Consider the following 12,985-nt stretch of genomic DNA (forward strand, 5'->3'; position numbering starts at 1 on the left):
TTTGTATGTATTTCTGTCCCACTTGTGTGAATGTACAGCACTACAGAGATCATATAAGTCAATGCAATGAAGAAATGAAATACTCACCAAAGTCCAAAGCGTCTTTCCTCCTATCATTATCTCTTTTTTTCACTTCGGTGAACTTTGGCTCCCTGGAAAAAAAAGGGGAGTGGCTAAATATCTCAAACAGGTTTACGGCTGCCTGAGAGCAAGTTTCGAGGCAGGGAATTTGCATGTCAAAACTGGAATCCACACCCTCCATCTGCAGACTGCTTATCATGTTGAGACACCTCCTAGTCTTTGTTTCTTCCAGCCGGTCAGACACTAGTTTTCCTCAACTCTCAGGCACAGACTGAGTATGTTGACAATATGTAAAAGGGATATATTGGCCGCATTCAAGAGGACTTTGACAAAATTCACAATCTTAATGTAAGTTGCTGCTGTAGACTGTAAGATAATGGGGTGGTGGCTTGCACACTCTGCTTTCAAAACTGAACAAACTCTGGCTACTGAACGAGAAAGTACACAGTAGCTCTGCTGGTTGGGGGAAGAAAAAAATTATACAAAGTGCCTCAGTTTCAAATTAATTCTCTAGCCATTGAGGTGCATGTGATATTGTAAATAAATGTGCGTTTTAGATGTGAAGTGTAGTTCATGAAAAATTAGGCTACATGAGGAGATCATCAGAGTCTCTTTTACATTTTGACATGATGTATCTGTTTAAACAAGCCGCAGTGATGCAAACACTTCAGGATAATTGAAATTCAAAACAGCATATCAAAATATGGAAATAAGCATACTGACAATATCTGTATGTATGTGCATATGGAGGCAAAGGCTGGGTTTTAATTGAGAGCATTATGACTGGCAGTCACTCCTCAGATGAACGCCTCTTATGTATGCTTGGTGTATATTAAAATATTCACCTCCGTCTCCCGTGTTAATATGAGAATTGTTTATTGTATAGCTGGATCTATGATATGTCATTGGTGCACAGCGCTATAAAAAATAAACTGACACCAAAAAGAAAAAGGTGAAAGATCTCAGGGTGATTTACTGTATATAAGGCTACATTATTTGTTTATGATAAAACTCATTTGGAAGTCACACTTGGACATTTATTGAATTCATAAAGTATGTTTCCTATTCAAGGTTGATGAAGCGCCTCCAGGTTGTACAACAATATGAAATTACAGATTAACCTTAGCTCTCTACTTTCTGCTTTTGATAGACAGAGGACCACAAATCCTGACTCATCAGTCTTGGGTGGAAAGGAGAAGCTGTTGTTGTTTGAATTTATCCGGTGGTTTTTTGAAAGGGTTTATAAGTGCATGGATTTCATAATTGTCTCAACCGATAGAGGATCATGTAATCCCTCAAGTGAAGTGAAATTAGACACAGTTTTGGCACAGCAGTAGCAATGTTTGATATCTTAAATCAACAAACTAAGGTGCTTCAGACCTGGCAACCCTTAAAAGACCTTCAATGACATTCAAAGTGTTTTTTCAAAGTCATTAGAATACAATTTGTTTATCATGTTGAGACAAACCACACAGATATTCTGATCATTAGCTGTTATGGATCCTGATCAGGAGGTGCCAGTTTTTTTAATGCCTTTAGAGTTGTCTTTATTTATCCTGTTGTTCCAGAGCAAAGCCTATACATGAGTTCTTGTGATTAACAATACACACAAGCTATTTCAAAGTAGATTTCATTCTTTTTTCTTTTTTTTTTTTTTTTTTTGTCTGTTTACATTTCTGCAAGGCACAGAAACTCCATAAAGGAGCTATTTCTGGTTTTGGAAAATGTGGGGGAATTATTTGAATTTCAAGTTTTTGCTGAATTTCATGTTGAGAGAAGGGCCAACTGAGAGAGGAAAAAAAAAAACTGAGACATAAGATGTTTCCACCTCCACAGATACCAAAATAAAGCTGATTGGAGGGTCATGAAGGACACAGAGGGGTAACCAGTCACATTATTACCCCCTGAACATTCACACCTCAAACCTCCAGAGTCAACAGGTTCCTCTAATGATGCCTATGAGTCATGAGTTTTCCAGTCAAATTTCATATCAGCAAAGGGTTGCTTGTTAAAATCACTTTAAAATCTCATTACTTTGTATGAGATTTCAACACATTGTACTCGTACTCGTCCTGCTTGTCTGTATGTTTTTAGTCCCGGCTGTCGGTGTTTTTGCTATTTTCTCTTTCTTTCTTTTCTCTTTTTGTTTCTCTCTTGCTCTCTCCCCATGTCATTTAGTCTCATTATTGCTGTCACCTGTGCCTTGTTAGTTTAATTCCTTTGGTCTGCATGTTATCTGGTCTTTGTCCTATCCAGTGTCTCCAGTGTTTTCTCCCCAATTTCTGTCCCAGCCTTCTCACCAGCTGTGTCTCGTCTCCCCTATTTGTTTCTTGTGTATTTATACCTTTAGTCTTGTCTTTGTGCCCTGCCAGGTTGTTGTTGTCCATGGTTTTGAATCCTGCTTCCAGCCTGTTGTTTGTTACCCTTTCCTTATGCTTACCTGCCAACTTGTTCTCCAAGTAAAACTTTAAATCTCAGCCTTACCTCCGAGTCTGTATTGGGGTCCACTTGCCGGTTCTCTCTCTGACATATTTCTTATTTAAGTAAATAAGCTATTTATTGATTTATGTTCAGTCTTGAAATGAAAAATTCGGACATTGTGAATGAGCTTGTCTATCAGGGAAAACGTCTGTTTGGCAGCAACAACAATTTCTAAATCAATATGGGACAGTACTGTCCAGCGGATTTTTTTTTTTTTTTTTTTATAGCTGTATTTTTTTGTTGTTGAGAAAATCTAAAACATTATCCAGCACAACACTTACATGATGACAAGAGGGAGCAAGGTACTTGTTGAAAAGTGCAACATAATTTCTCATTTTTCATTATATTTGAAAGTTTTTTGTCATCAACATCTTGTCAGAAATGTGTCACTGAAAAACCTCAATAACAATATAACCTTACCAAGTACTCTATAGTGGTTAACTTTACCACAGTAATGTTGCTCAACGTCATGTTACAGTATTTCATGCCATGTCACCATGCTTTTAACACTGTTCGTCACTATCTGCTCATTGATATATCCTCTTGCATCATGTCATTGATTTCCACTATCTGCGACAGGTCCTACTGAGTCACCATTTGGAGCGATGGAGCCCAAAGAGATTTCCATCCTGTCCTCTTTGAGAGGAGAGTTTATACCAGAGGATTATATTCAACCCCACTATAAGGAGTCATATCGTCTTGCCATTGATCGCTTGGTGAGCGGTGGCAGAGAGAGTTATCAGGAGTTCCTCAAGGAAGAACGGCTCGGGAGTTTCCTCTCTGAGGATGAGCTCCTCTTCATCACTACTAAGGCAGAAAGCCCCCCACCTGGAAATCACACGGACACTGAAGAAACCGATGTTTCCTCGGACAGCAAGTCCTCCTCAGGGACCTATTGGCCCCTCCACTCGGATGTGGAAACCCCAGACTTGGACTTAGGGTGGCCTGAGGTTCTGAACAACAGACTACAGACAAGTATAGACGTACTGTTTCATCCACCAAGGCAAAACAACCCAACCATCAAAGAAGTGATACGTAAAAAAATTCAGGATGCAAGACTGGTAATGAAATGTTTTCTGCTTTTGACAAGGTGCTAATGCAATGCAGAAATTAGCATTGTGTGGCGTTGACTACTGATCTAGCCTTAGCTTCAGATCAAAAAAATTGCCTCAGACTTGCTGCCTCTCCAGTGAGTTTAATTTGAGAACTGTGCTCCTCTGTTCCAAAGTATGTTGCAAGTCCTTTTCCCTCCAAGGCAGTCTCACAGTCTTTGTTGTTCTCATTTTTTTCACTGACAAGGAGTGTCTGGGGAGGTTGTCAGGGTCAAAATCTGGTTTTGCAGCTTAGTGTCATGAGATAAATGAGTGGATGTCTCAGAACAGGCAATATGCTATAATAGAATTTACACAGTCATATCCTGTATACAGTTAAGTCTCGACTAGTTCTCACACTATCTGATGATGATTCAGACAGTAATCATGACTAACTGCTTTTGAAGCTTGGATTGTGATTAATCGACAATAATCTACTGCACTATTACAACCCTGATATTGCAGCACTGCCAAAATTAAACCTGCAGTCCACTTACAGAGCAAAATGATGGACTAATGTCTCTCCTCTACAACTCACAAAAGGTTAATAAAATCTTCCTGACCGCTCACCATGAACTACAGCCAATCTCGCATAAACTAATTCAATATGAACTGAGCAAAATATTTCATATGACTCAGCAGCCTGGATGCCTTATGACTGTCCTAATAGCAAATTTGGAGGCTTATATACTTTATTGAAAGATCCTTGTTATTCGATATTGCATGTATATGCATGGTGCTCCCATAAATCTATTGACATCTTTTAGAGCATCTACACAGGAAATTGAAAACAAGAACAATATTGTTATATTTTCAAAATGCACATGATCAAGATGAACTTATACTAAAAATTTCTGCGTCACCGAGCATAACTATTATCTCCAAAACTGAAACTTGGGAACAGAGAAGGAAGTGATTATCAGAACCTGAATCTGTTCCCAGAACAAAGAAGAAATTGACTTCACCTTAATAAATGATTGATTGCTTCCAAATACACCTGAGGTACTCTAACTGCATGTTAACTTTTTCTCCCATTCACAACAAGGAAGTAGTGCCACTCTTTTTTTTTTTTTTTTTTCCTTTGCTTCTAACCTTTGGAAAGTCTTGTTCATATTAACTGGACTGCAGTGTCAAAGATCTGAGTGACAGTGGTTTAAAAAGTTAAGACACCCATGAGGTCCACAACAGTAAACAACATTCCTAGCCATTCTGATCTGGTCACATTTAACTAATCGTAGTTCACTCACTGTCTCCTCACAGGTCGTCGCCATTGTGATGGACGTGTTCACTGATGTAGACATATTCAAAGAAGTTGTTGATGCCTCGTTGCGGGGCGTCGCCGTCTACATGCTTTTGGATGATTTCCATCTGCACAGCTTCCTTTCAATGGCTGAAAATCAAGATATAAAAATTCAACAACTCCGAGTAAGGATACTTTTGAACACTGTACTTTTTTTATATAGGTTTTTTGCACCATCAAATTTAAAGCAGCAACACTAATTTCCAGGATTTCAAAACCTAATCTCATGTCTCATGTTTTCTCATGTTTTGGCACTCTTTAACAATTTAATTAGTGGCTGAATCACAAAACAAAAAGAGGTTTATCATACATCACAGGGTACACATTGTATTCTGCAAAGATGTTGAAATGAAATTATTAAAAACAAATAACCAAACAAAAAGACTTAAAAATTACAGCTTTTTTGATACAGGGTGCACATGACATAATGTCTTAAAAGAATGTGGGGGTAAATCTCAAATTTGGGAACTGCACATTTTAAGTGTGTTTATTCAAAACAGCAATATAAAAGATCAGTTGTTTGGTTCTGTATGATAATGTCTCTCCATTCACACATTCATGAAAAAGTCACTATTGTGTAGTGTTTTTTTTCCACACAGTAATTACATTTTACCATATTACAGGCTCATTGTAAAGGAACATCATCAAACATCATTTTAAAGCCCAGTTCCTCCTGTTTCAACTGGGCAGGGCTGTAATTACTACTTGGCTTAGATGTTAAGTGCTCAAACACACCCTTTAAATTCCCATTAAATGCATGACAGGCAGTCGGCTAACAACAACTTTGGCACAGAGACAGGAGTCTGTATTTTCACATGCTAATAGATTCAAATGGTGGGTCAAATCAGACAAAATCAAATCATCTCCAGAATTGCTCAGAACATGTATTTGATTGCCTCAGATGCATAAAACCACAATATTTGTATGTATGAAAAGGCCGATTCCGTTGTGCCTTTTTATAAGTGACTAAAAATAAGTCTTTACAGGATTTTTTTCCCCACAATAACACATCTGGACATTTTTCTTTTGCTGTTTTGATCACAGAACATGAGAGTGCGCACTGTGAAAGGACAGGATTACCTCTGTCGATCAGGAGCTAAATTTCATGGGGCAATGCAGCAGAAGTTTCTTTTAGCTGACTGCCAAACTGTGGTCTACGGCTCCTACAGGTAAATGAAATTGCAGCGTAAGACATGCTGTGAAATCGGCATGGTGCACAATAACAACGTGCTACCTGTGTCCACAATAGCTGTCGTAATTTCTTTCCAGTGGCTGTTGTGTAACTAAAGTTTGTTTGCGGGTGTGCAGTGACACAAAAACATTATATAATACACCCCCTCAAAAAGGATCTTCTTCAGACATAAATCAAAGAAGAAATCCTTTTGAATTATGCTCTCTCTTTTATACTGAGCCTTCTTGGCCCAATTTAAAGTGCAAACTGGAATCATCCACCACCTCAAGGAAGGACCTCTGCTAATAATTAATGCAAGAATAATAATTAAAATGGAACTAGCACTGCAGGTCTTGTGATGAGACTGTTCTGTTAGTGAAGTATATGTTACAGTCTTTCTAATGTTTTTCCCCATATTGAATTAATACATCTTCACATTCTCATGTTTATTCGCAGCTTCACATGGTCATTTGAGAAGATCAATCTGAGCATGGTGCAGGTCATCACAGGCCATCTGGTGGAGTCCTACGATGAGGAGTTTCGAACACTCTATGCCCGCTCAACTGTGCCAGCTGAACTGTGCCCCTCAGAGGGATTACTTCAAGTCAGTGGGCCAAATGGAAGACAGATGTTTCCAAACTATGTCTCTCACTCTGCCCCAAAATTTGAAAGGAAGGACCAGCTGAGGCACACTCTGGACACAGTCTATCGGAAGGCTTGTGAGAGGCACATAGGTATGAGAGACCTTGAGGAGAGACTTTATGAAGAAGAGCCAATCAAACACAGGCCGCTGATTGATAATGGGATGTACCCGCCGAACCAGATGCCTCAATTCCAGTCCCCAGAGACAATGAACTTCTTGAAAAGGCATAGCTATGCCGGTGAGAGACAAGAAACCAATATTCCCGAGAATGCCAGATACAGGGCAAGTAACTGGAATATCTCCAGGGAAGCAGGGTTTCTTAATGGAAGAAACAACTACCCCATACTCTCAGAAAAATTCCCCCAAGGGCCACAAATGTACAAAGGTCAAAACATGCATCCGTCTTACCACAGCAATGACAAACAGGTCCTCTCCATGAAGCAGGGCATACCAACACTGGAGAATGCAACAAAGTCATACATGCGCACCTGGAGAATTGAGTCTTACCTCAAAAATCCCGACACTCCGTACGAATCCTGTGACTATTTAGACCAGTACGAACCACCAGACAACAAAGCTAACTCCTTCATGCAAGGCAGGATGAGGTCCTCCCTTGTTTTCAGGTCCGTTATTCCAGAGCAAATGGAGACAAACAGTTATACAAACTCCTCCACTGGTGTTTGCCAGGCTGATACCTCAACAGCACCAAACACCGCTTTGCACTACTCGTCGATGCAATGGAATCCAAGGGCAGCAGTTGAAAACAGGAGAAATAATGAGGAATTCAGGTTCAAGAGACAAAGTCTGCAGATTTTGGATGATGATCGGAATAATATAAGCTACAGTCCAGGAAGAAACGCGATATATGCTAGCCTAGGCGAAGCCAAAGGCATGATTACAAAGCCTGACATTCTGACAGACAACTGGTACAAAAGGCACAGCGTGGCAGATCCGAGATCAAACACTGAATATGATCATGAGTCCTCAAGTCACATGTATGGAGGAGCTTTTGCAAGGAGACCGGTAAATAGAACCACAGCAGGGTTCAATGCACAGAATGGGGGATACGGATCAAATCTGAATGAGGATCAGAGATCTGTGTCACAATTTGATGTCAAGAGCATTACGAGCACAAAGAGCCCGTCTGCTTCTATTTGGCAGGAACCACCTTCTCGAACTGTGTCTGCAGCTGCCCTTGATGTGAACAGCAAGGAACTGACAGCTAAATCCACGAGCATGAGCTCTCCACATTTCCTAAAGAAGAGTTCCAAGAAAATCAGATCCTTACTTAACATACCAGAGAAAAAAGAGGTTTCCCGTCAAACCTTAGAAACGGCAAGCTCAACGTCGGGTGGCAGCACAGACACTTTAACTGCCGAGGATGATGAGAAAAAATCAGACTGGGAGAGGAGCCCTCAGAAAAGCACAGCAAAGTCTTCATCACTGCACCAGAGAAACCAGTTTGCAGATGACCACCTAAAATCATCGATTCCTCGCTTCATAACAGAGGAGTGCCATCAGCCAAACTCTCTGTCCAAAACAGTAACACAGACGAGGCCCTCAGCTCATGACAAATACGAGAGGCCAAGCGTTGCGACAGGAAACTCAAGTAGAGATCGAGGTGCTGACAGCCGACTGCACAGCAGGCTGGAGTCTTCCTGTACATTCGAAAATAAACACTCTTCACGTTTTGCAAAAAGCTCTCTCAACACACACTCTCAAGAGAGAGTCAAGAGCATGCTGTTATCCAAGGGGGACTCAACTACTGAACATAGCCTCGGCCGGGCTGCACGCGGTCACCATGACAATAAACTGGGGAAATTTATACAAAAAGTGGGAAATTTCATACACAAAGGCAAGTAGTAATGGCTTTCACCCCCCAAAAAAGAAAAAAAAACATGAAACATGATGTACAAAGTAAATACATCACATTGTTGATGCACATGTGAAGTGTTGAGGGTTTTTTTTTTTTTTTTTTACAGTGTTAACAAGGGTTTATGTTTTTTACTTGAACATGTATTTAGCAGGTGTTTGCAGCTTTTTTGTGGTGTGTCGATGCTTCAAACATCATTGAATATGGCCGCATTAATCAAGTGGTTTTACTGAAGAATTCATTAAATACTCAATGCATAGTTCTACATAATAGACACTTGAAACACACTTGTCATGTTAAGAAAGCCCTTATGTTTTTATTGGCACCCAACTGAAGGCGGAAGGTGTTTGAATAGTTTCATCATCTTCAGTGGGAATATCTCTTCATACTCAGAGGATCATGCAGCCTGGTGTTCAAATGTTTACAACAGTGACCAAATGTTACAACTCACTCCCTGTTTTCTTTACATTTTGTGAAATGACCACAATGTGTTACAATTAAGTATATGCTCCATATACAAAAGGTGAGAGAAATATACTTTCCACCATAAAAGGACTACATGAAGGAGACTGGGCCAGCAACTGTATTTTGACGTTGAGATAGCATGATGCTATGCACTGGCTTTCCAATGACCCAGAATATTTCTACCGTGAGTGAAGTTAAATTTTTTGGCAAAAGTTTTTCTCATTTTATTCTGGCCAGCAGGGTTTCCCTAGCCGACTTTTTTTTTTTTTTTTTTTGCCCAACCTTAAAGTTACTAAGGCTACGTTCAGACAGCTGGTAGAAAGTTGCCTAGATTTATTATTTTCCTCAAATGGGACACAGATCTGATTTTTTTTTTTTATGCCAGTGTGAATAGAAACAAAGCATTGAATTTGACATTTTCAATTCTGATTTTGGCCACTTTCATATGTGATCCTAAATCAGATAAATATCTGATTCCTGCTGATGTGATGCTGCATGAATGTTCATATCAGAGTTCACGTGTTTTTTCCACTGAGCACTCACATCTCTGTCAGTGCGTCATTATTCACTGATTGTCAGCAGTGGTGAACAAAACAAAACATGGAGCATCGCAACAACAGTAACAGGGACACAGGAGGTGGCAAATTTTAATAGATGTATAAGAAGATGCTTCAATCAAAGCCCTTTTTGACCTCAGCCTGAGCAGCCGACAGACCGCCACCATAACACTGCTACCACAGCAAACGATTCTAGAAATGAATGCCTGCTCTTGGGGCTGCGCCTGTTGTTAAGATATGGTAAAATCTGCTCACAGTGATATCAGACACTGGTCGCATACAAAGATGCATGTGACTTGTCAAAGAAAAAAGATCACATCTGAGGAAAAAAAATCAGACTTAGGTCACTTTCATCTGCTGTGTGAACGTGGCTGAGGTGTGATATTTTCACTGGTAATCAATTCACTAAATAAGGGAAGTGGAGCTGATGAGGGTGACGAGTGTTTGAAGTGTTTGGTTTCATGTGATGAGCAGTAGCCTGTTCCTATGACCAAAAAATATTGCACCTGCAGCTGTAACTTGAATCATCGTATTAACCTAATGTTAAGCAAAGCCAGTGCTTAAAAGTTAATGGTGAAAAACATGTCCATTTTTATCATCACATGATCCAGTTTTTGGTGCGGCAGCATCATTTTAACATGGTTTGTGTCCACAACACTTCAGACTTCAGAAAACTCCTTATGGTAAAAACTCACATCAACTCATTACCACAGACTTATAACAACACATGTCAGCCAAAGGATTTATTAATGCAAACATGTGGCTTGCAATCATTTTGTAAATTGTGTATCCATTTTTCTGAAGTGATGAATAAATTTGTGCTACATCTGTCACTCTGCTGTCAGAGAACCTCCCAGAGCATTCCTTTGATTAAATGAAGTGTGTGACATTCAGCAGATAAAGGTACCCAGAGTAGTTTTCCTTGTAAACAAAAATGGTTGTTTGCATTCAAAATTTATCACCAAAGGCACTGTGTGTATCTTTAAGGTCTAATAAACACTTTGAACAAATTTCCTACCTCAAAATACATTTTCAAAGCCTTATTTTGCAATATTTTGAAAGTTTGGATCATTTACATGTGCATGTGTGATGTGTCACTCCTGTGCTCATGGCCTGCTTCATTCAATCATTTATTTGAGCACAGATGCCCTCTTTTACAAGTGTGCCGAGGAATGCAAATGGCTTTGTGCAGATAGGAAAAAAATAACAATAACAACAGGCTTTACTGATAGAAAAATGACAACAATAAAATCAGAGGTTAATCAGGCAAAACAGGATAAGGAACAAGATTCCCTCCTAGACACGTTCTCCACCAGTTCAAACACACAAGTTTGTTTACTCTTAACAGCTGCTGCAATTTCTTCTATTTGTCTGGGGCAAAGAAGCTAAAAGCCGACCTCCCTGAGCTCAGTATGTGAGGGGTCTCGAGAGTAATCATTTCATAATATATCCACAATATATATCCATGATTTGTGCCTTAAAAGAGAACAGATATATAAATTCCCCTGCAAAGCCTCTGAGCGGAGAACATTTCACTTTCTGATAGTTTCTTCTGCCGACTGTTGCCATGGAAAGGTGAATCATTCTGTTTTACCTGAGACAAAAGCCCACACCGGTTCTACTCATTCAATTTCTATGGTTCAAGAACATGAGCTTTAAATGAGAGTTTATTCTGTAACCATATGACCAAGTTTTTACTTCTGTTACCGTGGTCTGGGTGAATATTCCTCTCTGATTGGCTGGCAGGTGTGCAGTAAAATTGTGTATAGCACACATAGCTCAGCTCACTTGTCACCATAGAAACATTAAAAATCACAGCTGTCAAAATTTACCCGTTATCAACAACAGGAAGCACAGCTGAGTTGTCAACATGATAAACAAACAACAGGGAAGGAAAACACACAGGTGGAAGTTTTTGTATGGTTTTCTACTCTTTCCTTTATATTGTTGGCAAATGACCATGTATAAGTGGGATAATCAACTCATAAGTGTGTGTTAAACAGTTTTAACACACAATGTGGTTTGCCTCTGCAATTACCCCTTACATACCCCAACATGCCCAATTTGGATTTCCATTATGTAAATACAGGGACCTGGTTTTCCTAGGGTGCTCTATAGTGCCACCAGTGGTCGCAGCCTACACTGGGCACCTTTTAACTGGAACTGTACGCTGCTGGCTTTCATGTGAGACAGGAGGTGTGAGCGATGTCACCCAAGGATCTGTTTTGCTCTGTGAACATTGTTCCTCGGGGCAAAATTCATTGTTGTTAAACCTGATAAAAGCCACTCAGGGGATGCTGAAAGGTTAACCAAGGTGAAGGAGCTGGATGGGGTGTTGAAAGTAAACAGGCATCGATATGCGTGTCTTTGCATGATGTCATATTCTGCTCACACTTTATTCTAAAATTATAGTTGGGTACTAAATCTCAATGGGAGCCTCAGTTACAGGGTAGAATCTGAAAAATGAGGCACAAAGTGGCTTCATATCATGTCAGTCTAGAATTCAAGTTTCTGAGTTTCGGTGTATTTGACAACCTACCTTACCTGAGTTTGAGCAATAATTTTTGCTACTACCAGCGAAGATTTCCTATATGGGCACAGCTTAAAGTGTTTAAGCAGCACACTCCAGTTCAATTCTGCCAGTGTATTCTGCCTCACCTTTCTGTGGCTACACTCCCATGTCTCTGCTGCCTCTTCTCTACATCTACTTCAACATATCCATAGGAAAACAGATGTGTGCATTTTAGTGCAAAATATGCACAAGTAGAGTATCAATTTGAGCATGGCAGACAACACCCATTTTATTAGCCTCAATTATTATCCCATTGATAAATAGTTTGTGAAACAGTAGTTGTGTACCGCTCTTGTATGATGAAAGAACAACAAAGTATATCCATATCTGTATCTGTATCTGAACCCGCTCTGAAAAGATGCCTGTAGTAGTTGAATATTCCACATGCAGACGCTTGAAAAAGCTGAAGCTTTCTGTGATGCTAAGTGCACTTCAGTATTTCAAAGGCAGTTAAATGTACAATAGGCATTACCAAACAGCATACTTAAATGGACCCCAAAATGACAGAGCAGTAGTTTCCTTGTCATTAATTTCTTCATAGAAGCATGGACATCTGGATGAAGAAGCATTCTGTGTTCATCAGCCTCCTTTTTTACAGGAAAATTTTTTTTTAATAAATATTTTTTCTTGTTCTCAAGGTCAATTTGCCAAATGTAGAGAATTTGACATCTTGTCAAAATATTCTCAGGTAATATTCACAGCTACATACAGTGGCCTTTAACAGGAGAAAAAATGTCAGATTTTAAAATCT

At 39.6% G+C, this 12,985-nt stretch overlaps 1 protein-coding gene across 4 annotated transcripts; it reads left to right on the forward strand.

The window, feature by feature from the left end:
- Positions 1–299: 299 nt before the first annotated feature.
- Positions 300–9,367, forward strand: fam83b (family with sequence similarity 83 member B). 4 transcript variants are annotated; one of them, XM_030070453.1, is made up of 5 exons: positions 300–429; positions 3,142–3,623; positions 4,914–5,078; positions 5,998–6,122; positions 6,581–9,367. In XM_030070453.1, the coding sequence occupies exons 2-5, from the start codon at positions 3,168–3,170 to the stop codon at positions 8,628–8,630; spliced, it is 2,796 nt and encodes a 931-aa protein (XP_029926313.1). In that variant the 5' UTR covers positions 300–429; positions 3,142–3,167; the 3' UTR covers positions 8,631–9,367. The 4 variants fall into 4 exon arrangements, with proteins under 4 accessions (XP_029926313.1, XP_029926316.1, XP_029926312.1 ...); XM_030070452.1 differs by lacking the exon at positions 300–429 and adding an exon at positions 2,474–2,864; XM_030070456.1 differs by lacking the exon at positions 3,142–3,623.
- Positions 9,368–12,985: the final 3,618 nt, after the last annotated feature.

Source organism: Myripristis murdjan, chromosome 15, assembly GCF_902150065.1.
Source record: "Myripristis murdjan chromosome 15, fMyrMur1.1, whole genome shotgun sequence".
Lineage (NCBI taxonomy): Eukaryota > Metazoa > Chordata > Actinopteri > Holocentriformes > Holocentridae > Myripristis > Myripristis murdjan.